We start from the raw sequence: 23844 nt of genomic DNA, 5'->3' as shown, positions 1-23844 counted from the left end.
TCTCTACTATTAGATGAAATCTCACATCATTAAATACACTATTGATGACTAATTAATGACTACAACTAACACTCCTCTATTTTATATTTTCAACGTATTAAAATTAGACTCAAAATAATATTAAAATAAATCATTTGTTTGTTAAGATAAAACTCAAAATTAAAATCCATTTAAATGCAATTTTAAAAGAGCAATTGTATTTCTTGTTTATTTATTTATCAGCGATATTACACAGTTAGTAAATATTATTATTTTTTTGTTAATAGTTGACCAATAATAATATATACCTATATTTATATACATAAAATATATAATTTATAGTTATATTTATTAAAATTTACACACATAAATTAATATAATTTATATTTATATTTATCAGAATTTATATACATAAATTAGTAAAATTTGCTTTTGAAAATAATTCAATATTAATGCTAAAATAATTTTTGTATATATATAATTTTTTTTTTTGCGATACTTTATTCCTTCCCAAAGAAGCCCAAAATATTCCGCTTTAATTTACGAAGGCCACGCAGCTGAATAGCTGGTACTGGTAACACTAACGCACTTGACCTTGTTCTCCCGCGCTCTCCGCTAAAACATGGTAACTTAGGGTTCTTCCTTCTTCTTCTTCCTCTTCTTCGCCTTTCATCAACTCTTTCATCTCTCCATTTGCTTCTCCTCTTCATTTTCACACTTTGAAAGTCCCTTATCTAATATTTCCGTTTCGGGAATTTTTTTATTCTGTTGAAATTTTCAGACTGATATAAGGAAGTGGTTCATGAAATCGCACGACAAGGGCAATGCCAATGCCTCCTCCAAGCCCGCCACCGATAAACCTCAGAATGACAAACCGGTTAGTCTTGTTTCGACTTTTATTTGTTACTATTAATTTGTTTTGTTTGGTAATTCGCGTTAAAGGCTCTTTTTTCTTACATATAACAAAATGAAGTGTACAGGTCAATTTAGAGTGTGTAGGATTAGTTTCAATGGTTTTAATAGAACTAGGGGTGTAGAATGGCCAAAAAAAAAAAATAATAAATAAAAGAAAAAAGAAGCAAATAAATGCTGAAGGATGCGAGGTTGTGATTCCTGTATTATTATGATTATTATTTTCTGGAGGCATGTGTTGATTCAGGAAAATTACTTTTGTTGGGGCTTTGCTTCCCATTAACTTGATGGTTTTTCCCAGCGGCGGGGGAGGTTGGTCATAATCAAATGGGTGTGGTTAAATGATTTGCATTATGGGTTTGGTTAAGAGTTTAGCGATACTTTGGTTCTTGAATATATATGAAAATGTGTTGAGTGAAAGGAAGATGTTTTTCCCTTGTGCAGGCGTCTGGAGGTCAAGAAAGTTCGGGGAGGAGGAAAACTAGCAAATATTTTTCTACAGACAAACAAAAGGCAAAAGATGAAAAAGAAACACTGGAGCTTCCTGCTAAACGAAAGAATATAAAGGACAGTGGAGAACTACCAGAGGCCCGTACTTCGAAGAAGATTCATGAAGCTGAAGAAGGTGATGAAGATGACTATGCTTTGCCAAAAACTAAAAAAAGTTCAGCTCATGCCACTCCAACAAAGAAACTGAAGAGTGGATCTGGTAGGGGGATCCCGCAGAAATCTGTAGAGTTAGAAGAAAATGATGAAGATGACGAGAAAGAAGCTGTGGCATCAGTTAAATCTGCCGGAAGAGGTCGTGGTGGTAGAGGAGCATCGGCACAACCATCTGGTGGGAGGGGTAGAGGTGGTGGTGGTAGGGGTGGGTTCATGAATTTTGGAGAAAGAAAAGATCCTCCACATAAAGGAGAAAAGGTTCATATTTATAATGAATCTGGATCTTATCTATTGAAAATATTGTCTATCTATTTCACTGAAACTTCTTTTGCATGGCAGGAAGTCCCTGAAGGTGCTCCTGACTGTTTAGCTGGCCTAACTTTTGTGATCAGCGGAACGCTGGATAGGTATTGCTTTCTAAATTTTACCTAGATTTCCCATTTTTCTTACTTGAGACAGAAATCAGACTAAAGTTTATTGCTTCTTCATCTATTGTTCCGTCCACTCGTCCGTTTTCTTTATGGTTATTGTTTAGGTTTATTTCTATATACAATGTACAAGTTGTAAACTTATAATTACTACATTCCAAATTTTAGTGTAGTTGTCCTTTGTATTTTACTGTTTGCATACTGACAGTTTGGAACGAGAAGAAGCAGAAGATTTGATTAAGCGCCATGGTGGTCGTGTCACGGGATCAGTCAGCAAGAAAACGGTTATATAATGCTTTTGTTAATGGTAATTGATTGAATTTGCATAACCATCATCTGATGAACAAACATTCTCTGTTTGCAGAATTATCTACTATGTGATGAAGATATTGGTGGACGGAAGTCTGAAAAAGCCAAAGAGCTTGGGTTAGCATTCATATATTTATACCTTTATAACATATTTTAAACATAATATTTCCTCATTTTACTGTCACTTATATTTCCCAGTCTCTTTATTTCTGTAGAACTAAATTTCTCACGGAGGATGGATTGTTTGATATGATTCGGGCATCAAAACCGGCAAAAGCTCCTTCACAAGAGCCCAAAAAGTCTGTCAATAATAAGCCTGCTACTAATGCATCACAGTCAAAAAGTCCCGCAAAAGCAGAACCTAAGCGTAAGCCATCACAAGATGTGCTTCTATTTATGGCTGCCAGGGTTTCAGTTTTTTTTTTTTTCCTTTCTCTATTCTATTAGCGGCAGTGCTTAAAGTTGTTCCAATCAAAGGGTGTCATTTGATTTCTAGTTCTAATTTGAACTCCTGATCAATAAATGCAGCCTCTCTATCTTCACGGCTGCCTTCTACCCAAGCTAAGCCAAAGACAGCATCTATTGTTCACTCTCCTTTGATGTGGACAGAGAAATATCGACCTAAAGATCCAAAGGATGTGATAGGGAATCAGTCACTTGTATAAACAACATTCTTGATTGCCTTATTTTTGTGCATAAGTTGTGCTCTTATATATCTGAATTTGGATAACTGTTTTATAATTTCTTATATGTATTTGTGTTCAGGTTTCACAGCTCAAAAATTGGTTGAAAACTTGGAACGAGCAATTTCTTGGCACTGGCAGTAAAAAAAAGGGAAAAAAGCAGAACGAACCCAATTCCAAAAAAGCTGTGCTGTTAAGTGGAACCCCTGGTATAGGGAAAACTACTTCAGCAAAGCTTGTCTGTCAGGAGCTTGGTTTCCAGGCCATAGAGGTGGCACTTTTTACATATATGGTAATGCTATTTCATCATCTTCCTTCTCTAATCTGGATTTACATATGTACTGAAGGTAAATGCTAGTGACAGCCGTGGAAAAGCTGATAGCAAAATTGAAAAAGGGATTAGTGGAAGTAATGCAAATTCAATCAAAGAACTTGTAACCAATGAGGCCCTTGGTGCAAATATGGATCGGTTAGTCTTGCTTTACTATAATATTTAATTTTCAAGTTCATAAGATTCTCGTTGTTAAGTCTTCAAGTTTCATAAATTTCAGGTCAAAGCTTGCTAGAACTGTGCTCATTATGGATGAGGTTGATGGGATGTCAGCTGGTGATAGGGGTGGTGTTGCTGATCTTATTGCTAGCATCAAGATATCGAAAATTCCTATTATCTGCATTTGCAATGACCGTTACAGCCAGAAACTGAAAAGTCTTGTGAACTACTGTTTGCTGCTTAACTTCCGGAAACCTACAAAGCAACAGGTATTTATGCTTGTCACTTACCAAAAAATTATTGAGCTTGGATATGAATTTAAGTTATTTGTATTGAAGCACACCAAATTGGTTTATTTAAGTTATATATTGCAGATTATTATTTTTAAGTGAACCTGGTTATTAAAGGTACTAAATCAACTATACAAGAAAGTACACAGTTCGTCACCCATTTAGTTTAGGTTTTAGACTTTCAATGTAATATCATGGCCTGGCTTCATATAAACCGTATGTGGCTAGTTGGATAAAGGACAGGGAGATTTTATGAGAGGTATATGGTTAAGGACTTTATAAGAAAAGGGAGATTAGCATTTATAGAAGTGAAGTGAAACTAGGAGATTAGCATTTTGGGTATTCTAGTTAGTTGGTTTTAGTTTTTTGACAGGATGATTTGCCACAGATTATCTTGCTTTTACCTTTCTCACCCTTTTCAAAGATCAGATGGGACACATTGTGTATAATCTAAAACAAAAGAATTGTTTTAGATCCTCATGCATTTTTTTATTGCCTGCTCTAATAAATGTTTTCCACCATGTGGGTTAATTGACTTTCTGTCACTGGGTCTATATGTGCTTTACGAGAGTCTATCTTGCTATTACCTTTTAGTCTTTGAAATCTAGTGTTTTGCTCTGAATGTTAAAACAGTTTTGCTGAAACCTGAGAATTTTGAGCTTAACTTTTTAATTTATGGCAGATGGCCAAGAGGTTGATGGATGTTGCAAAGGCAGAAAAGCTTCAAGTTAATGACGTGAGTTCTATAGCTTTTCCTGCTGTATTTAAAAGGGGTGGACCTTAGTGGTTCCTGTTTCTTACAAAAACTATAACTTTGGTCTTAATATTGACCGACTTAATCCTCACCATGATCATTTAAGATTGCTCTGGAGGAACTAGCAGTAAGAGTTAATGGAGATATGCGTATGGCACTGAACCAGTTACAATATATGAGTCTCTCTATGTCGTCTATAAATTATGACGATATCAGGCAGCGCTTTCTTACCAGCTCAAAGGATGAAGACATATCACCGTTCACAGCTGTTGATAAGTATGATATCTAGACTATTCCATGCCACACTTAAACAATGTTCTATGTTGAATACTTCAAATCTCATTACTTTTCTTGGCTTTAGTCATTGTGAGTTGCATTTTAATTCTCAATCTGTACTTGCTTGCTTGACATTCTGTTCTACTCCCTTTCCAACTATTGTGCTTGTTTAATGGCTCCATTGGTCAATATCAAATTTTTAAAATTCATGGCTAGATCTATTTCGTGCTTACCTTGCAAAGGAATAAAGTGTATAGGACTCAATTGGAGGAAGTACGGACTTCCAAGTAGTAATATGATGCCGTCTCTACAGAGAAAATAGGATTCTGTTGGCTGTTTTTTAATTCCAGTCAACAGTTTGCATTATATAGAATCCCACCCTTGGAATGGTATGTTTCAACTAGCCAGTGTTTTAGAGTACCCAAAAAATTGTATTCTTATTTCATTGTAGATTGTTCTTTAATATTGTTGAGTTATTTCACTTGTTTGCTTTGTGTTTCTAAGTGCAAATGACATTTATAGATTTAAATAAGTTTTAGATTTCTGGATTCATTGTCATCTCATTTGATCAGTATTCTCATTTTATCTAGAGCATTAATAGTCTCGAAGGTTTTGTGGTAAATTACATCAGGATATTTGATGACATCCGATCTTTGTATCTTGTAGGCTTTTTGGTTTTAATGCTACGAAGATGAGAATGGATGACAGGATTAGTCTTAGCATGAGTGATCCGGATCTTGTTCCACTTATTATCCAGGTTCTTTAATCCATTTTCTTTCACTTTATTTTTATTCTTTTTAAAATACAACTGCTTAGTTAAAATCATAGAATTGTTTAAACTTATGATCAGTTGAAATTAAAAATTTATACCACATTGTGTACCTACTGTGTATTAAAATGACCCTATTGTTGAACATATACCCAAAACCTGCTTAAACTTTGAATAATCTCATCCATGATGTTATTTCAAGGAAAACCATAATTTTATTTGGGCTGCATGTTTGTTGATTTCATCATATATTGATGAATGTGCACTTTTGTGTAACAATCTGGGAATTCAAAATTGCCTTCCTTTCTTTTGTTTTATTTAGTAATCTGTAGTTGATGCTTTCCTGGTGAATAGCCATATCCACTTCTATGCGATCTTGCAAACTTGATGGAGATTTAGGGCCCAGTTGGGTAACTGCTTTTTTAAATAAAAAATAAAATATTAATTCTTTTGAATTACATTTTAGGAGTCAAAATCACATTTTTAATTTTTGTCCTACTTTTAGGTTATTTTTTCTCAAGAAGTAATTTCCATGCTTATTGAGACGTTAAAAATAATATCTAGCTTCTTAAACAGCACTTTCCCAAAGTCTCAAACAAGCATTTATGTTACTGCAGATCCAAAGATAAAAATATTTATTGTATAACTCTTTTGGTGTTATACGTGGCAGGAAAATTATATTAATTATAGACCAAGCTTAGCTGGTAAGGATGACCAGGGGGTAAAACGCATGAACCTGATTGCCCGTGCTGCTGAGTCAATTGCTGATGGGGATCTAGTGAATGTACAGATTCGAAGATATCGACAGTGGCAGCTCTCTCAAACTAGTTCTGTGGCCTCGTGTATTATTCCGTATGTAGCCTTGTGTCTGATCTGGAAAATAACAAGATTTTCTTAAATCAGATGTTCTCCATCAAGTTATTCATTCTTTATCCATGTCTTTGTTTCAGTGCTTCATTGTTGCATGGGCAGAGAGAAATACTTGAACAGGTGAAAGTAATTTGTCTTGTTCAAGCTATTGCAATTTGTCTTGCATATCCTTATTCTTTTTGTGCTTTTTTATCACCCCAAAATAATTGGGATCAATGTTTGGGGAAATGGCATTTATTCTCAATTCTTAATGAATTGTCCATATATTATTTTTATTCTTGCGCCTCTTATGATCAACATGAGTTGCAAGAGTTTCTTGTTTCCTGAGTTTTAACTTTGTTACCAGCTTCTCGGTGGAAAGTTATTGGTGATTTACATATCTAATAGTATTAGTTATGTATGCTGGTCTCTTTCATTAAACTCATCTATTTTTTCCCCAATCCTTGCAAAACATGCCAATATATGCAGGGAGAGCATAATTTTAACAGGTTCGGCGGATGGCTTGGAAAGAACTCAACGACAGGCAAAAACCTTAGGCTTATGGAAGATCTGCATGTCCACATACTTGCTTCACGTGAATCTAGTTCAGGAAGGTAGATATCGATTCAGTATTTATTTTGCGTTAAGTTTATCCCTTATGCACATAACTCTCCGAGGTTTTCTTCTGTTGAAATGAATGCTTCTTTCAATTCTTGACTATCTGCAGTTAGACTACGGGGATTTGTTTGGCTGTGAATTTCAATCATTCACTGAACTTAGCATTAATATTAGGCACTTCCATACAAAGTAATGTCAAGCAGACTTATGGAGTGTGTCCCATAGCTTGTTATAATAATGTTTCGTTAAGTATTGCAGGGATACTATCCGATTGGAATACCTTACCCTTCTCCTTAAACAATTAACAGAACCGCTACGATCTCTGCCCAAGGTTGGGAGCACATCTGTTCTTGTATCTTTAAACATGTGAAAGATTTAGTCTATGTGCTGAATTTTAGTTGAAGGACTGAATCACATCTAATCTGTTGTAAATTATCAGGCTGAAGCTGTTGAGAAAGTCGTGGAATTTATGAATACATATTCTATCAGTCAGGAAGACTTCGATACTATTGTAGAGTTGTCAAAATTCAAGGTGCGTCAAGTATATTTGAGCTGTGTCAATACCACAGGCTGCTAAATCTGGGTTTAACTTATTTATTTTGTTTTGTATCAGGGTCACCCTAATCCATTGGAAGGCGTACAGCCTGCCGTTAAGTCAGCCTTGACAAAAGCATACAAAGAGCAAAGCAAATCAAGGATGGTTCGAGCTGCGGATCTAGTGAATCTTCCTGGAATAAAGAAGGCCCCTAAGAAGCGCATTGCTGCTATTTTAGAACCAGCTGAAGAAGTAGCAGAGCAGGGCGAAGGTAACACGTTGGATGAGAGTGAAGAGGAGAACAATTCCGACACAGAGGAGTTTGGTAAGTTCTATGTGCTTTGATTTGTTGTATATTTTTTGTAACTATTCTGCTTATCTTAATTGATTGCTTTTGCTCATTTTTAGAAGGCAACAACCCCGGTGAGAAGCTGAAGTCAGAACTTCAAAGTTTGAACTCAAAGGGTAGGTCAACATATGTATTTTTCAATTAGTGTATGGTTAAACATATTACCATAATTTAATTTCTGATAAATAATATATTTGTGCATGTAGGCATGCAAGTACAGTTGGAGCTGAAGGGTGCGGCGAATTCGAGTTCCAAGAAGGCATCTGGTGGCAAAGGTGGTACACAGAAGGGTGGCCAAACTTCAAGGGCTGCTCCTAAAAGAAAGAGGTGAAGAACATAGATAGGTTTTTCTTCTGGCGACACTAGCAACATCTGTATATGAACCATGTCCATGAGTCGATGATCTTCATGTGTTTGATGTTTGATCTCAGAAACTGTTTTAGAGTTGTAAATTTTCCTAGGACGATTGAATGAAGCATGGGTGGCCTTTTTTTTTTTCAAAAAAATGCAGATGATGTCTTCTTAAGAACATTGCATGGCACATTGTGAAGAATTCTTGAATTTAATTGTCTCTTGTTTATTACCCGATACTATGGTTGGATATGTATTGCAACGGGCAATGGGGAGTTAAGCTGATTGGTTGCATGCACTAAAATAGTTTTCAAGATCTTAATTGTACTAATTACATTCTTAAAATTGGTAGAAGTAAATCATGTTAGTTTCTCGGTCTTTTTCCATCAAGTGATTCATTACATTGTTATAGACTAACGTGATGTACTTCTGTGAATTTCAAGAATATAATTGATACAATTAGATCTCAAAAGTTATTTTAGTGTACGCGATCAATCTTAGAAACCACTTTATGGATGATTTACTAGTAAAGCATAAATATACTTTCACGTAACCAATTGAATGAGTAATATTGAAGTGTTAAAAGAATTATGATGAGAGAAACATTATTTGTATCAACCTCTTAGTATTAAAAAAAATTATTGTGATTTTTTTAGTCACTTTATTTTTAAAAATAAAAGTTGTATATTTAGTGTGAAATAGAGAAGTATAAGTAACATTTTTTATAGGGTTAAGTATAATTTTGATTTTTAAGGTGTAAGTTGAAAATTTTTTTCACCTTAAAATTTTTTTTTTTTTCATACAAAATCGTCTCTAAGATTTAGTTTTGTTTTAAAATCGTTTTTTTTTTATACTTAAATTTTATATTTTATGACCAAAATACTCTTAAGTAAAAACTTATAAAATAAAAAAAAAATAGAAAGAGAACGACGAGAGGCAGAAAGAATTTGGGGGGGGGGGGGGGAGGGAAGAAGGGGAAAGGGAAGGTGGCGATGCCGCCTGTGATGGAGAGGACGGATGTTTACACCAGCAGATTGGTGAGGGAGGACGTTCGCTGCGTCGCCATTTTGCTCCTCCTCGCTAGCTTGTCGCATCGCCGTTCTACTCCTCCTCCATGCTAGTTCGTTGCGTCGCTGTGCTTCTCCTACTCCTCGCATGTCGTTGCTGTTCTGTTCCTCGCTGTTGCTTTGCGTCTGCACCGCTACTTTGAGAGAGGCATTGATGGAATTTGGGAACAATGCCGATGCCGCTGTTCCTTGTCAGTCATCGCTGCTCCTTGCCCGCAGCTACTCCTCACCAGTCACCACTGTTCCTTCCTAGGGTTCCAATGCTACTTCTAATTTGTTAATTTTGTTAATTACATTGTTGATTCTGCTTCTGTTTCTTTGGTTAATTACATTGTTGATTTGTTGATTTTATTAATTATATTGATTCTGATTTATTCTATTGTTGTTATTGATTTTGATTTTATTTTGATTTCATTGTTGTTCTGCTTCTGTTTCTTTTGATGCTGATTTTCTTCTGCTTCTATTTCTTCTTTTTCTTCTGATTCTGATTCTGTTGCTGTTAGTTGAAATGAATTGTTGTTGTTCTTTTCTTTCTTTGTTTCTATTTCATTGTTTTTGTTCCTGATTATGTGACGACGAAGAAGAAAAAGAAGAGATGTTGCTGCGACGAAGAAGAGAAAGAAGAATAAAAACTGAGTATGTTGGTGAAGAAGGAGAAGGATATTTTAGTCTAAATGATGGTTTTAAAATTTAACTGAACCTTAGGGACGATTTTATATGAAAAAAGGATTGAAGTCAAAAAAATTTTTTTGCCTATACTTTAGAGACCAAAATTATACTTAACTCTTTTTAATACTAATAGAATAATACATAGGATAGCTAAGATGTTAATAGAGTTATCTGATTTAATACTATGCACATAACTAAGATGTAACAAATTTTAAGTAAGTGTGAGGGGCAACGTCCTTGGCAACATTAGGGTTATCCCTCCTGGTGGAGCTGTTGGTGTTAGTGAAACACATTGGAGTGTATAAACTGTGTGTTGATGTTTTTATATTTTTATACACACCAAAATACTTCTTGAGTGCACATTGCATTGTATAGGCTATGTATTTCCAATCTGCACATACATATAAATGTGTCTCATTAACGTTATTATTTATTATTATGTGCGATATAATTTTTTTTAGTGGTAAACTTTAATATTTGAATTGTGAATTTCTAATTATAAACTAAATCAGTCACTTGATTGATTTACTGATTAGTTTAGTTCTCGCAACTTTGACTGGCAAAATTTTTATTTATCTATATATTATAATTTATAAATAACAACTATTGAAATAAATTTAATTTTATTTTTAAATAATTAGACGCTTACACAGGATCAATCGAGATCACCCACCCAGAAATACCCACCTCTCTCTCTCTCTCTCTGTGTCCGAAACGACGGCGTAGAATGCATTGTCACTTCCCTTCCTCTTCGAACCGGTCAAGCCAGTCTCCATCGTCGTCAAACTAGTCGCCGTCTAGCCTCTGTCTTCGAGGTCCTCCTTTCTCGCCGCCGAGAAAAAGAGTGGCAGAATAGTGCTTCAATAAAAGTATGAGAGTAAGTACTCCTCATACTCTATAATCTATCTATGTCTAATGTAAGGTGGGATAAAGTTAGACAGCCCCATGTTAAGAAAGATCCACGGATTTGGAATTGGGAAGCGTATCTGTGAGAGAGTGATTCATTCACAATTTTTGTGGATAATTTACCTGGCAATGTTTCGAAGAATGAATTGTTTCATATGTTCAAGTAGACAAGAAGGATAAATGACATCTATTTAGCACGTAAGGAGAAGTATGACCGGATCCATCTGTTTGCTTTCATCAGGTATACTACAAAAGGAGGGGCATTAAAGGCCATCAAAGAGAAGAATGGAATGTGATTAAGGAGAAAAGAGATATTTGTGAGTGAGGCTAAGTACAGGAGGAAGATTGATGTCCGGAAAAAAAATCACTATGCACGATGAAGATTCTTCTGATGGAAAACAAGAAAAAATTAAAGAAAAGGATATTGAGGTGAACAAGAAAGGGAAAGTTATCTTGGAACACCATATAAGTGAAGAACTAGAAATTCAGAGGAAACCGTTGGAGTTGGGATGGGATGCGGTGGTAATGATGCCACAGGGGCTACGGGAGGCAGAGCATGACAAGGATAGAAAGGTATTTGCTGTTGAGGATTTGGATGAGTGGCATGAGGGTTTTTTAAAAATGCAAACAGATAATCCTTTTTTGTATCCGACGGTATGGTGAGTGCGGAATCTATGGGATCTCAAACAATCAGTAACGAAGCAATCTCTAAAAGAACGGAGACTTAGGAATACGGGAATAAACGGAAAGAAGGGGTTGATCTGGTGTTGAACAAAAGTTCAGTTGGGGCTGGGTTGGAGCATATAAGGCCAAATATGTTAGTGGGGGGTGTGGCGGCGAAGTGGCTGTGTGGTGTGATGAAGAGTACGTCATTGTGCGTTTTAAGAGGGTCTCCTTGCTGGCTTCTACGAGCGACGGTGAAGAGAGGGGCGTGGCTGGTCATGGAGTTCGCGAAGCGGTTGATGCCACGGTGAACAGCGCCGATGAGGCAGATCTGGGAGCAGTGCGGAAGTCAGCTGCTAGTGGCGGATATGATAATGTCCACACTGAACTTGATGGCGTGGAGGGCAGGGAGGAGCGTGAAGCCCCTTATGCACCCGACGAGCATAATCAAGCCGGAAAAGAGATTGACGGAGGTGCGGAGAATTGTTCGAACAGCACAGCGGAGAAAAACATTCCACCAAGTGTAGTTAATGAGATCCACGTCAGTTTGGACGAGAGTGATAAGCAGCATGTTGGCATATGTCTAGGTGATGCAGTGCAAGATTCAGATTTAGAAAATGAGAATACAATGGTGCAGGAAACTGGGTCGGATGATGAAGGGACTGTACGGAACTTGGAAGATTCGGAGGACTCAGAGCAGGATATAGATGGTGAAACTAATCAAGATGAACACGGAGGAAGTTGGGACAAGGATATGGCTAAAAATATGGCTGCTTGGGATCTGGCTGTCGAATCAGGAGCTGTTTTATATGACGAGGATGAGGACATTATGGCTATTCTCCAAGCTTAGAATGAAGTATTGTCACAAAAAAGAAGTCAAGCAAAACTGAAAGAGAAAGCAAGAAAGTGCCACCCCAAAAATCGAAATAAGGTGTGTAATAAAGTTTTTAAATGATTTTAGTTCGTGGAATATGAGGGGTTTAGGGAGTGTTGGAAAGTGAAAAATGGTAAAAAATTTAAGCGTAAAAATAATGTGAATATGTTAGGATTGATAGAGACAAAGAAGAAGGTGATTTCTAAGTTTGATATAGTGCAATTTTGGGGTAATGATGCGGTGAGTTTGGAATTTGTGGGATCGGAAGGTGCTTCTGGAGGTTTATTAATAATGTGGGATGTTATGATGCTTAGGTTGAGCAATTGTTACAAATGGGAGAGATGGTTGTGTATAGAAGGAGAATTGACAAACAATAATTTTTATTTGTGCTGTTTGCTTGGTGTATGGTGCGCATACAAGGGAAGAGAAGCTTGCTGTGTAGGAAGCATTGAGTTTTTTATCAGAAATATGTCAGGTTCCTCTTTGCTACATGGGTGTCTTCAATGAGGTTGTGCAATTGGAAGAAAGAAAAGGCACTAGTGTGTTAACAGCATTATCAAACTGGTGGATATAGAGATGAATGACCGTAAATTTACGTAGTTCAGGGGTCAATCGTGCAGTCAAATTAATAGAATATTGGTGAGTTTGATTCATTGTTATCATTTGGAGCACTTGTTTGAAAAGGAATGACAGAATTTCCAGGAATCAAGAATCAGGTGTTGCAAGAGTTAATTAACAGGTCGATTAAGAGTTACAAAGAGTGGAGTGATATTTGATCTTTTGGGTTGTTGATGGCTTTTGTCGAAGATAATTAGGAATTAGTTTATTTTATCTGTTTAGTACTTTTCTGTTGAGACATTGATGCTCCACCTTATTGTGTTGAGCTTTTTATTTTTTAAAAAAAATTATTTTATCTTTTTTTTTTCTCTAAATATTTGTTGTATATTTGTGATTAGATGATAGTAGAGATGGCAGCAGTATCCGTACCTGCGGGTACCCGCCCCGCCCCTATCCGGTCGGGACAGGTTTAAACCCGACCCGGAGCGCGACGGGTCTGAATCGTGGCGGGTTTGATGAGCGGGGCGGGGCGGGGTGGGTTCAGGGTTAACCCGCCCCTACCCGCCTGGGAGTGCATATATATATAACTTTTTAGCAATTAGGGTTAGTAGGTTCTCACTTCTGATTCTCACCGTCACTGAACTCCCATTTATTTCCCAGTCCCAACCCTCTTTGTCACTTCTTCAGCTTCTCCAAGGACCATAGCCTCGGTTCAGTTCAACCCAGCGCCGCCGTCGAATCTGCTCCAGTTGCCGTTCCATTGCCCCATCGCCGTCGCAAAATCATCTCATTCCCACTCCTCCGCAACGCATCTTCTACGATCTCTTCCGCGTCTCCTTCAAGCCTCCTGTCACTCCTCCTCCGTGCCACCTCTCAGTCCCACATCCTCTGCACTCCCTCCGGCCTCCAAGTTGCGCACTAGACGAGCCACCCCCGTGCCTCCTCTGCATCGGAATCGAGCCTCGTCCATGCCTCTCCTGGTCCCTAAACGCGCCACCTCCACCAGATTCTCCCTGCATAGCATCGGTACAGTTCTTGTCCCTATCCCAGCCTTTCTTTTCTTTTTGAATGGTTTGATATGTTTAATCTCTGGCTAATTTTGGATGTATCATGAGAATAGACAAAGAAGAAGTTCTTTTATTTTTGGGTGATAACAGATTCTTTGGGGAGTTTCCTGAGTTTGTTACTAAGTTTAGTGGGTTGAAACAGCTTGATTCAGAAAACAAGAACAGTATGTTTGTTGGTTCAATTTCTCAGACTTAGTTAGAATAAAGCTTGAAAATTTGAAGTTGTTTTGGCTTCTTTGTTGATTGGTTATATGCAGAAGTTGTTTTGGCTCATGGTGTATGTTCTGTTTCCTTTGTTAAGAAAATATGCTCATGGTGTTCTATTTTAATTAAGGAACTATGCTATTATATGTAGAAGTTGTTTTGGCTCATGGTGTTCTGTTTCCTTTGTTAAGAAAATATGCTCATGGTGTTCTGTTTTAATTAAGGAAATATGTTGTTATATGCAGAAGTTGTTTTGGCTCATGGTGTTCTGTTTCCTTTGTTAAGAAAATATGCTCATTGTGTTCTGTTTTAATTAAGGAAATATGCTGATGGTGTTCTTGTGCATTTATGCTTTGAATTATCATTTTTATACATTTTTAATTTTGATTTTATTCTGACTTTGTAATTGCGCATTCTGATTTTTATGCATTTATGATATGATTTATATTAATTTTAGACCCTCATTAATTTTAATTTTATTGATATAGGTGTTTTCAAATTACTTCATGGCTAGTAATGCTAGAGAAGACACACAAAGCAACAGTGTTTCTCCTAATGATAATGAAATTGAAGTTCAAAGTAATGCTAATCCAACTTCAGAAACTCCACCAGCAACGGATAATGTCTCAACTCCAGAAGGATCAACTCCTAATGAAGGTGACAATAAGACTCATGTTAAGAGTGCTTATTGGGAGTATTTTGATCGTTTGAAAGTTGAAGGTGAATGGAAGGCGAAATGCAAATTTTGCAAGAATGTGCTTAGTGCAAATTCGAGGAATGGTACCAAGTCATTGAGGAACCATGTGGATCGATATTGTAAGAGAATAAAGGTGGCAAACTCTAGGCAATCATCAATTGTTGAATCATTGTCAAAACAATCAAAAAAGCAAAAAGTGAATGAAGATGGTTTTGTGTTTGATCCTTCATTTACAAGAAAATGTGTCGCTGAAATGATTATTTTGCATGAGTATCCTATGAGTTGTGTGGACTACCATGGATTGAGGCGAGCTTTTGCTTCAATGCAACCAACATTTAAAATGTCTAGTCGAAACACTGTCAGAAAAGACATCTTGAAGATGTATGGGGACGAGAAGCGGAAGTTAACTCTTCAACTAGATGAAAATGATAGTAGAGTTGCAATAACAAATGACATGTGGACTTCCAACCAAGAAAAAGGATACATGGTTGTCACAGCTCACTATATTGATAGTTTGTGGAAGTTGCATATGCGCCTATTGAGGTACTTTAAAAATTTTATAAACTTTTATACATTGTGTTGTTTTCATATGTTGAGCTTCGTTAATCTAAAAATGCATGCATGTTTGTTAATATTTTCAGTATTTGTTATGTTCCTTGTCCCCATACAAGTGAAGTTTTCACTGAAACGTTGATGAAAATATTGTTAGAATGGAACATTGATAGAAAATTGTCCACTGTTACATTGGATAACTGTTCTACTAATGATGCTATGATAGATGGACTGTTGGGGCGTGTAGGTTCTTCATTCTTGATGTTGGGGGATAAATTGTTACATATGTGTTGCTGTGCTCATATATTAAATTTGATTGTGAAGGATGGCTTAAGTATTGTTAAGGAAAGTATAGAAAAGATTCGTAGTAGTGTATTGTATTGGACTGCAACACAGAAAAGGAACGAAACTTTTGTGAGTTGATATGCTAAAACAGCAATTTCATTTACTAGGAAATTAGTTCTTGGTTGCCCAACTGGATGGAACTCAACTTATTTGATGTTAGAAACTGCTTTGTTGTATAAAACTGTCTTTCCTAGGTTAAGGCAAAAGAAACCCCAATATAAAACTGTGCCAAGTAATGGGGAGTGGGACTTACGAAGGAAATATGTGATAGATTGAAGTTGTTTTATGATGTTACTCAACTATTTTCTGGGTCTAAATTTTCGACTGCTAATCTTTATTTTACTCTGGTTTGTAAAATAAAAGTGTCATTGGATGAATGGAAAATTTCTACTAATCCATTAATTGCTAATATGGCATCTAACATGAAGAATAAATTTGAAAAGTATTGGGATGAAATTCATGGTATTATAGGTGTTGCTGCTGTTTTAGACCCTAGGTACAAGATGGTTGGGGTTGAGTTTCAATTTGAAAAAATGTATCCAAATCTAACAGAATGCTCCAAGCAAGTTGATAGAATTCATTAGTTGTGTAATGAGTTGGTTAATAAATACACTCAAAAAATGAGTTCTGATGTGTCACATGTTGGTGCTGGTGTTGGTGTTGGTACAAAAAAACTTAATAAAAGTGAAAATGCAAGTTTATTTGGGGGTGATGATTATATAGTGTATCTTAAAAGAAGAAAAATGACAAGAAATTCATATGTGAATGTTGAGTTTGATCATTATCTTGAGGAGGAAATTCATCCTCCAAATGATCCTAATTTTAATGATTTGAAATGGAGGAAGAACAATTAGATGAAATTTAAAGTTCTTGCAAAAATAGCTAAAAATATATATGTTATTCCGGTGTCCACTGTTGCATCTGAATCTGCTTTTAGTACAAGTGGTCGTGTAATTTCTCTTCATCGTGCAAAGCTCAAACAAGACATAATTGAAGCTTTGATGTGTGGCCAAAGTTGGTTGTGGGCACCTTTGGGAAGTAAAGGTGATATATTGATTAATCTTCATTTATGTTAATTTTTTACATAGTACCAATTAATTTGTTAATTGTTATCTCTTTTGATTTTCAGGTTTAAATCTTGATTTGCAAACTTTTAATGATGATGAAGATGTTGAAAGTGATCAAGATTAAAGGTTGAAGATCCTTTTATATCTAATATTATAATTTCTTTATTATGGTATTAAATTTGTAGTGATCTAACAATATTTTTTAAAATTTCAAGTTATTTTAGCTAATGACATTGTATGAATTTTATGTTTATATTTTAATTTATCTATGAATTTTAAATTTTTGTCTTAATTTATATATGAAAGGTAAAAATTAAAATATTTAATTTTTATAGGGACGGATACCCGTTGGGGCGGGTTCGAGTTCTGTAATTTACTACCTGCGGGTAGTGATGGGGCAGATAGTATATGCATAACAGGACGGCGGGACGGGGTCGGGTAGGGCAAAAACTCGCTCCTACCCGCCCCACTGCCACCCCTAAATGATAGAAAAAGTTTAGGAAACTACGGCGAGGCGGGGTCGGATAGGGCAAAAATCCGCCCCTACCCGCCCCACTGTCACTCCTAAATGATAGAAAAAGTTTAGGAAACTACTTCATATGCAACTAAATATCCAATTTTACAAAAAAATCCTAATTTTTAAACTTCAAAAACTAATTTACGTTTAAAAAACATGTGCTCTCCCACGCCTCTTCACCTCTTTTTTCCTCTCCCTCTGTGTCTCTTCTTCTTTCCCTCCGCGCCACCTATCCCTCCAGAAACACGATGTCGCCACGGTCTGTCTTTTCTTTATCATTGTATATCACGCAACCGCCGTGCCACGCCTCTCATCATCACCCGTCGCGCACTTGTCATCCACCAGCAGAAGTAGTCCGTCCTCCACAGTTGACGGCACATGAGAGAGCGATTGTCACGATTACATCATACACGACGTTCTTCTTTTTGTAAGTTTTGGATGGTTTTTTTTACTATTTCTAGATTTTTTTTTTTAGGTTTCGAATGTGTTTTTTTACATATTTTGGATTTTTTTTTATGTTTAGGATATTTTTTTCTCTTAACTTTTCAAATGTTTTTTCTCCAATAATTTTAAATGTCTCGTTTGGTTAAATTTTAGATTTTTTTAAAATGATTTTAGATATCTCTTTCTTTTAAGGTTTTGGATTTTTTTGTTAGGTTTTGATATTTTAATAATGATTTTGAATGTTTCTTCTTATTTAGTTTTAAATATTTCTCGTGATTATTTAAATTCAGGTTCCTTTAAATGAAAAAATTCAAAAAAAAAGGACTAGACAAACGGTGGTGGACAGCGCAGCGCAATGCCATGGTGTGTGGATTTAGTTTTTTTTTTTTTTTTCCCTCCTTGTTGAGCTTGTTTTGAAGTTCATATACTAGTTAGGTAGTACCCGAGTCTATTACTTAGCGAAATTGTAAACGAAATTATTAAACCTTTGTAATAAGTCCCCCCCCCCCCCCCCCCCCCCAAAAAAAAAAAAAAAAAAAACCTTAATAAGGACTTGGCTCATTTACTTCATTTACTTTCTTCTAAATATCGTTTTTGAAATAATCTTTTCAAAAAGAAAAAATATTGATGTAAAAAGTGTTATACTTGAATTTGGAATTAGTTTGTGTATTTTTTCTAGTAATCAATTTATACATTATACATAGGTGTGATATTAAATAAGTATATTTTATTTTTGAATATTCTTAAAATTATAAAAAGGCATTTTTCTAGATGTCAAATTGTTACTGCTAAATATAAAAACTTATTTTTGCGGGTCTGATTTTGCTAAAACACTTCACCCAAATATATCAAAACATAATAAAAAGTAAAATTTCTCTAATCAAAAGAACTTTCTTCATCAAAATACTAACTCCCAAGAGAACACTATTGTATACAAAAATAGATACACATATCTTCGATTCCATCAAGCTACTGGCGATAATATTTAAAATTGAGAATATTACAGTAAAGAATCATTTTATTATCATTACTGTGTTTCCATTTTTCATTACTTGCGTAAGATTATTTATTGAATTGACACAAGTTCCCTGCCTTCTAATTACACAACCTTCTCATCCCACCAACACAATCTGTAGCAGCATCCATAGCTGAATCTAAAGTCACATATATAATATTTAATAAAATAATACAAATATAACATATATGCACTCTATATAGTTGTATTGCTACGAGACTTGAGAAGCTGTTTGTTCTCTTGTCTATGACGCAAATTCACAAGGAGAAAAATCAAGTGGGGGTAAAATTAAAAAAATAAAATAAAAAATAAAAGGGTAAACAAAAACGTGGGAAAATTCAAACCCATAATAACAGCTGCTACTATTCCATCAAGAAACATGGCCTTCATATTCCGTTGACTTTTTATATCTTTGGAATTTTTCCACCAAACCTGTGCATCTGTATCATGGCATGTGCATGCGATCAGTATGTAAATAAACAATGCTAAACGAATGATACAAGGTCAATTCCATGCCAATTTAGGAAAACAATATTTTCATAATTTTTTTTTCTTAATAAAAAAATAATTTGTCATGAAAGTCTCAAAGGCCCTAGGTTGATGTTTTTATTTTATTTTATTTTACATAAGCTCATTAGGCTGGCTTTACATCATAGGTGAAATTTGTCATAATAAATTTGTCTCAACTTCAAAATGAACTTTATGCTTTGAGAATTTTATTCAATCAACTAGGGTGCATTTCATTAGACATATTTGGATGAAGTTTGTCATGAGCAAAGAAAATATTCTTTTTATTTAGTAATCATTTACTCAAAAATAAGATCACATTAATGAATTATTAGGGAACATGAGATACGAAGCTATATATATAGTCTCACTTTTTTTTATTATGTTATAAGGAGTGTTGCTAGTATCCATATCAAAGGTATGTTTATTGGCAAGAGGCAAATCTAGAGTGCTGTCCAAAGGTTCCAAGCATCCAGCATGCTGTTTCCATCAATTTTCCTGTCAATTCCATAAAATTCTTTAAACATGAGCTCAAAGAAAAACTATGTATAATGATCCTTGAGTGTTGCTATGATGCAGATTTTCAATATAGAGGGCATGCCAATTAAAATTTGACATTTGGTTGAAAGGGCTTCCGTGTGTATGAAAAATCACATATTTTCTTTATGTCTTTGAAAAAAGCTTGGGACCTTTAATTTTGAAAGTTTGAACTACTTTCTTACAACTTAAGAAAACTATCTTCCACATCAATTTCCTATAGTTTCTAGTGATATAATCTAGCAGGCTCAAATCAAAATCAGCAAAATAACATATTGCTTCAACTTTAACATCTAAAGCCCTCACAATATAATAAAGACAAAGGCTACTTTAATGGATTACTTAAAAAATTACTCTTAGAATGCTTCTCTTGTTTCAGAAGTGCTATGTGTATACAAAAAATCAATCACCAAATCGCAAATCAGTTATCATATAGTTATTTTGTATTTTAATATGTGTTCTATTTCGGGTGACTGATTTTTATTGTACATATAGCATGATTGTTATTTATTTATTTATATTTTTTTGCAATAAGAAGCCAAGGTCATATTAAACACCTTCTAACTTTTGTGCTTACAATTTCAAACCCTCACTAAAATTCCATCCTAATCAATAGCTTAAAGACAATCAATGTAAGCCAATAAACTTAACCAAAACAAGAAGGCGGCCATCCACACAATAAAATCCCCACTTAAAGAAAACTCAAAGATGAGGAAAAATAAATAAATAAAGAATAAAAGGAAAACCCACCCAATCAAACCAAGCACATCATTATCACCTTTTTACCATCTCTTTCCATCTTGACTTTAAAAAAGCACCCATCCAAACAAAAAAAATTTATTCCACACAAAATTTTACATAAAGTTGATATTTTACCTTCTAAATCATTAAATAATTTTTAATGATTAGCAGCAATTGACTAACCCCTTAATTTCCCAATGAAAAGAATGAGTTACCCCACTAACTAAAATATATGCATTTTAACCAAAAGTTACATATTAGCATCAAATAAGAGTAACATTCAGATCAAGATTGGTTTTAAATTACTTTTGACAATGATAATTGAGGCAGCAATATTACTCTTGCCTCAGTCTTGGCAAATCACAATCACAACCAGGATTTCACCGTCTATGTTTTCCATAGTTTACTATAAAATTTTCACTTTCACATGAATCACAAACACAAACACAATTCAAAAGTATATATGAAGAGATTAATTTCCATTTAATTTTACATTGTTAACCAACCAAATTACCAAATAATATACTATACAGTTCTGTATAATATATATAGTGGTGACTGGTGAATAGTTATATACAATGAAGCGGCAATCTCACAACCTTTTATTAGTCCTATAAAATTGCCATGACAAAATTAGAGAATAATTTCTGTACACTAACAATGTTAAAAAAAAAAACAATTATATGCAACAAACAATATAAAATATATAGAAATTTGATAAGCAAAGAACTTATAATCATAAATAGTTACTAAGCTTAATTTAATCTACACTATCACCTAGAAATTAAGTCCTAAAATGTTATTATCACCCATTGAAGTGAAGCATAACAAACTAAAATAATTGAAAGAAAAAAGGAAAGAAAACTGACCTCTCCTCTGCTTCGTGACCGTTACCTTCCCGGGCTGACCCGTTTTCGCGACCCGCCTAAAAACCTGATTCTCCTTCTCAGCCTTCTCCTCCGCCGTCTCCGGCGGAAACATCACGGCATCAATCCCCTGAACGGAGATCCTCCCGTCCGTATAGATATCAGGATCAAACAAAAATGCAGCGTCATCGCCACGGCCAAACCTGACAGAACCATCACCTTCCTCCGCCACAACCTTATGCGGAACCCTAAGCGTATCGTAGCGAACCTTCCCGAACCTTCTAACGGCATTGTACATCGATTCCTCCGTTTGGTACTCAGGGATCAAATGGTAATACATAATCTGCTCCGGTGCACCTGGTTCACTCAACTGTTCCGTAGTCAATTTCGCCATCGCTTCGTCGTTTGGCGCCAAAACCGTTAGAACGTAACCTTCTGAGACCAAACGACCCATTTCGGTTGCCAGAGAAGTTAGGTTTACCAATATGTCTGCCATTTCGTTGTAGCCGCCGTACTGGATTAGGGTTTGGATGAAATCTTTCACCTGTGCTTCGCCGTCGAAGTGGTGGTGTTTTCCTCCGGGTCCTGGTGCAGGCGCCGGAGCAATTGCCGGACCTGGTGCCATTGCGTCGTAGATCGGGAGTGCCGGTGGGGAACCTGGTTTTGACGGTGGTACTGGTTTTTTCAGGCGGTGAGTTCGGGGATCGACCTCCGGTGCTCCTTCTGGTTTCACGGCGCCGATCGAGCGCAGGCTCCGGCGGTTGCTGAAGTCTGATTGGACGGAGCGTGGAATCAGGAGCGAGTCGATTCCGTGGATCACTCCGTCGGGTCGGGTTATAGTTTCCGGGTGGGTGACCCGTGCGCCGTCGACGGTGAACTCAACGGTGGAATTGGCGCTGATTTGGATGTGATGGTTGTCGGCCGCGAGGGTTTTGTGTCGGGTCGACCCGGGTTTACGTTCGGAATTGATTCGGGTTGGGACGATGTGTGACATGATGAGTGTCTGAAGAGATTTGAGGTTTCTGGGTTCCAAGAGGAAGCGCTTGAATTCGGGGTCAAGGTTTCGCTCCAAAGCTTCGTTCTTTGGGGCAAAAATGGTGATGTTGTGGTTTGCCACGGTTTCTTCGAGTGTCGGCAAAAGCATGGCTTTTTCAATCAATTCTGCCAGCTCTGTGTAATGTGAGTCCAGTAGTGCCACCAAGATGGAGTTTGAATTGATCTGAGCCGTTGGTGACGAAGAAGAAGATGATGATGGCGATGGTGATGAAAATGTAGTTGGGGTATTGGAGAAGAAGAAAATGAGGATGATGAAGAAGGTGCCATGGATGTAACAATCCATGGCGAAAATCAAAGGAATGCAAAAAAAAATCTTGTGAGTTTTGTGCTAATAATGCTTTGTTGTGTGTACCAGGTACATTGCTTGGTTGCTTTTCTGTGAAATGTTGGTTTTTGGGGTCTTATGTTTTCTAGTTTTGGTTTTTGGTTTGGTGGGTGAGTGCTATAAAAATGTATGGTTACATGTATGTTATGGGGTTGCTGTTAGTGTTAATGAGAGTGAGTGCGAAAAGGAGATTAAGGCATTAAGGTGGTGATTAATTTGGTGTTGAATTTAGAAGGTGATTAAGTAACTTGATTAGTCAACTAATGATGATGTTGTTGTCTTGTTGATAGGTTTTACTTGTATTGTAGGAGAAGTGGGTAAATCAATGGAGGTGTCGGTTGCACTGTTGAGAATTTGCCACGTGGCGGGTCATGATTGAACAGGGAGGGAGGGCTCGTGTGAAGAAAGAAAGAAGTGGAAAGGTGGGGTCCAGTACCCAACTGCTACCTGGCTTCAGCTGCTACTTACAGGTTGTGAGTAAAATGGAGGTATAAATAAACCAACTTTCATTACCTAATAATGCCATTGTTTTCTACTAATTCGTCATTGGGATATCGTTCCACTTTACCCTCATTTATTATCAATTGGTGAATTATATGGTGAAGATGTAAGTTTATAGATTTTTCTTTTTATGGGATGAAAGAGAGATTAAAAAGAATAGGATTCACATTTTGAATAACAATAAAATAATTAAAAATAATTATAAAAAGAATTTATTTTCTCTCTTTATACTACTTCAATTTGTATAGTAGAGTGTTCTTTATCAATTAGATAAAAGGGATGAATCATGAGTTACTATAATATATTATATTAAATGAATGAATATAGACCCCCAAAAAATATAATAATATAAAAATTAACGGTTAATTTGATATCAAAAGATTTAAATAATGACAAAAAAACTTCAAAAAA

General features: G+C 35.9%; 2 protein-coding genes and 1 long non-coding RNA gene across 3 annotated transcripts; 2 read left to right on the top strand and 1 right to left on the bottom strand.

The window, feature by feature from the left end:
* Window positions 1-500: 500 nt before the first annotated feature.
* On the top strand, window positions 501-8492 carry LOC130969822 (replication factor C subunit 1). Its single transcript, XM_057895718.1, has 22 exons — window positions 501-604; window positions 761-856; window positions 1336-1812; window positions 1894-1961; window positions 2191-2266; window positions 2347-2408; window positions 2507-2658; window positions 2820-2950; window positions 3057-3245; window positions 3322-3443; window positions 3526-3733; window positions 4437-4490; window positions 4615-4784; window positions 5451-5541; window positions 6224-6405; window positions 6504-6543; window positions 6892-7016; window positions 7279-7351; window positions 7460-7552; window positions 7634-7880; window positions 7964-8020; window positions 8111-8492. Exons 1-22 carry the CDS (start codon window positions 602-604, stop codon window positions 8233-8235), a joined length of 2841 nt encoding a protein of 946 aa, XP_057751701.1. The 5' UTR covers window positions 501-601; the 3' UTR covers window positions 8236-8492.
* Window positions 8493-18937: 10445 nt separating this feature from the next.
* Window positions 18938-23089, bottom strand: LOC130969226 (fasciclin-like arabinogalactan protein 15). Its single transcript, XM_057894869.1, has 3 exons — window positions 21555-23089; window positions 19779-19905; window positions 18938-19340 (listed from the first exon to the last, which is right to left on the bottom strand). The coding sequence occupies exons 1-2, from the start codon at window positions 22888-22890 to the stop codon at window positions 19832-19834; spliced, it is 1410 nt and encodes a 469-aa protein (XP_057750852.1). The 5' UTR covers window positions 22891-23089; the 3' UTR covers window positions 18938-19340; window positions 19779-19831.
* LOC130969227 (uncharacterized) lies at window positions 22693-23550 on the top strand. Its single transcript, XR_009081822.1, has 2 exons — window positions 22693-22923; window positions 23223-23550. It is a non-coding gene; the product is annotated as an uncharacterized LOC130969227 (long non-coding RNA).
* Window positions 23551-23844: the final 294 nt, after the last annotated feature.

This window comes from Arachis stenosperma, chromosome 3 (assembly GCF_014773155.1).
Source record: "Arachis stenosperma cultivar V10309 chromosome 3, arast.V10309.gnm1.PFL2, whole genome shotgun sequence".
Lineage (NCBI taxonomy): Eukaryota > Viridiplantae > Streptophyta > Magnoliopsida > Fabales > Fabaceae > Arachis > Arachis stenosperma.
The sequence above is the reverse complement of the archived record's forward strand: the minus strand, read 5'-3'. Positions and strand labels throughout refer to the sequence as shown.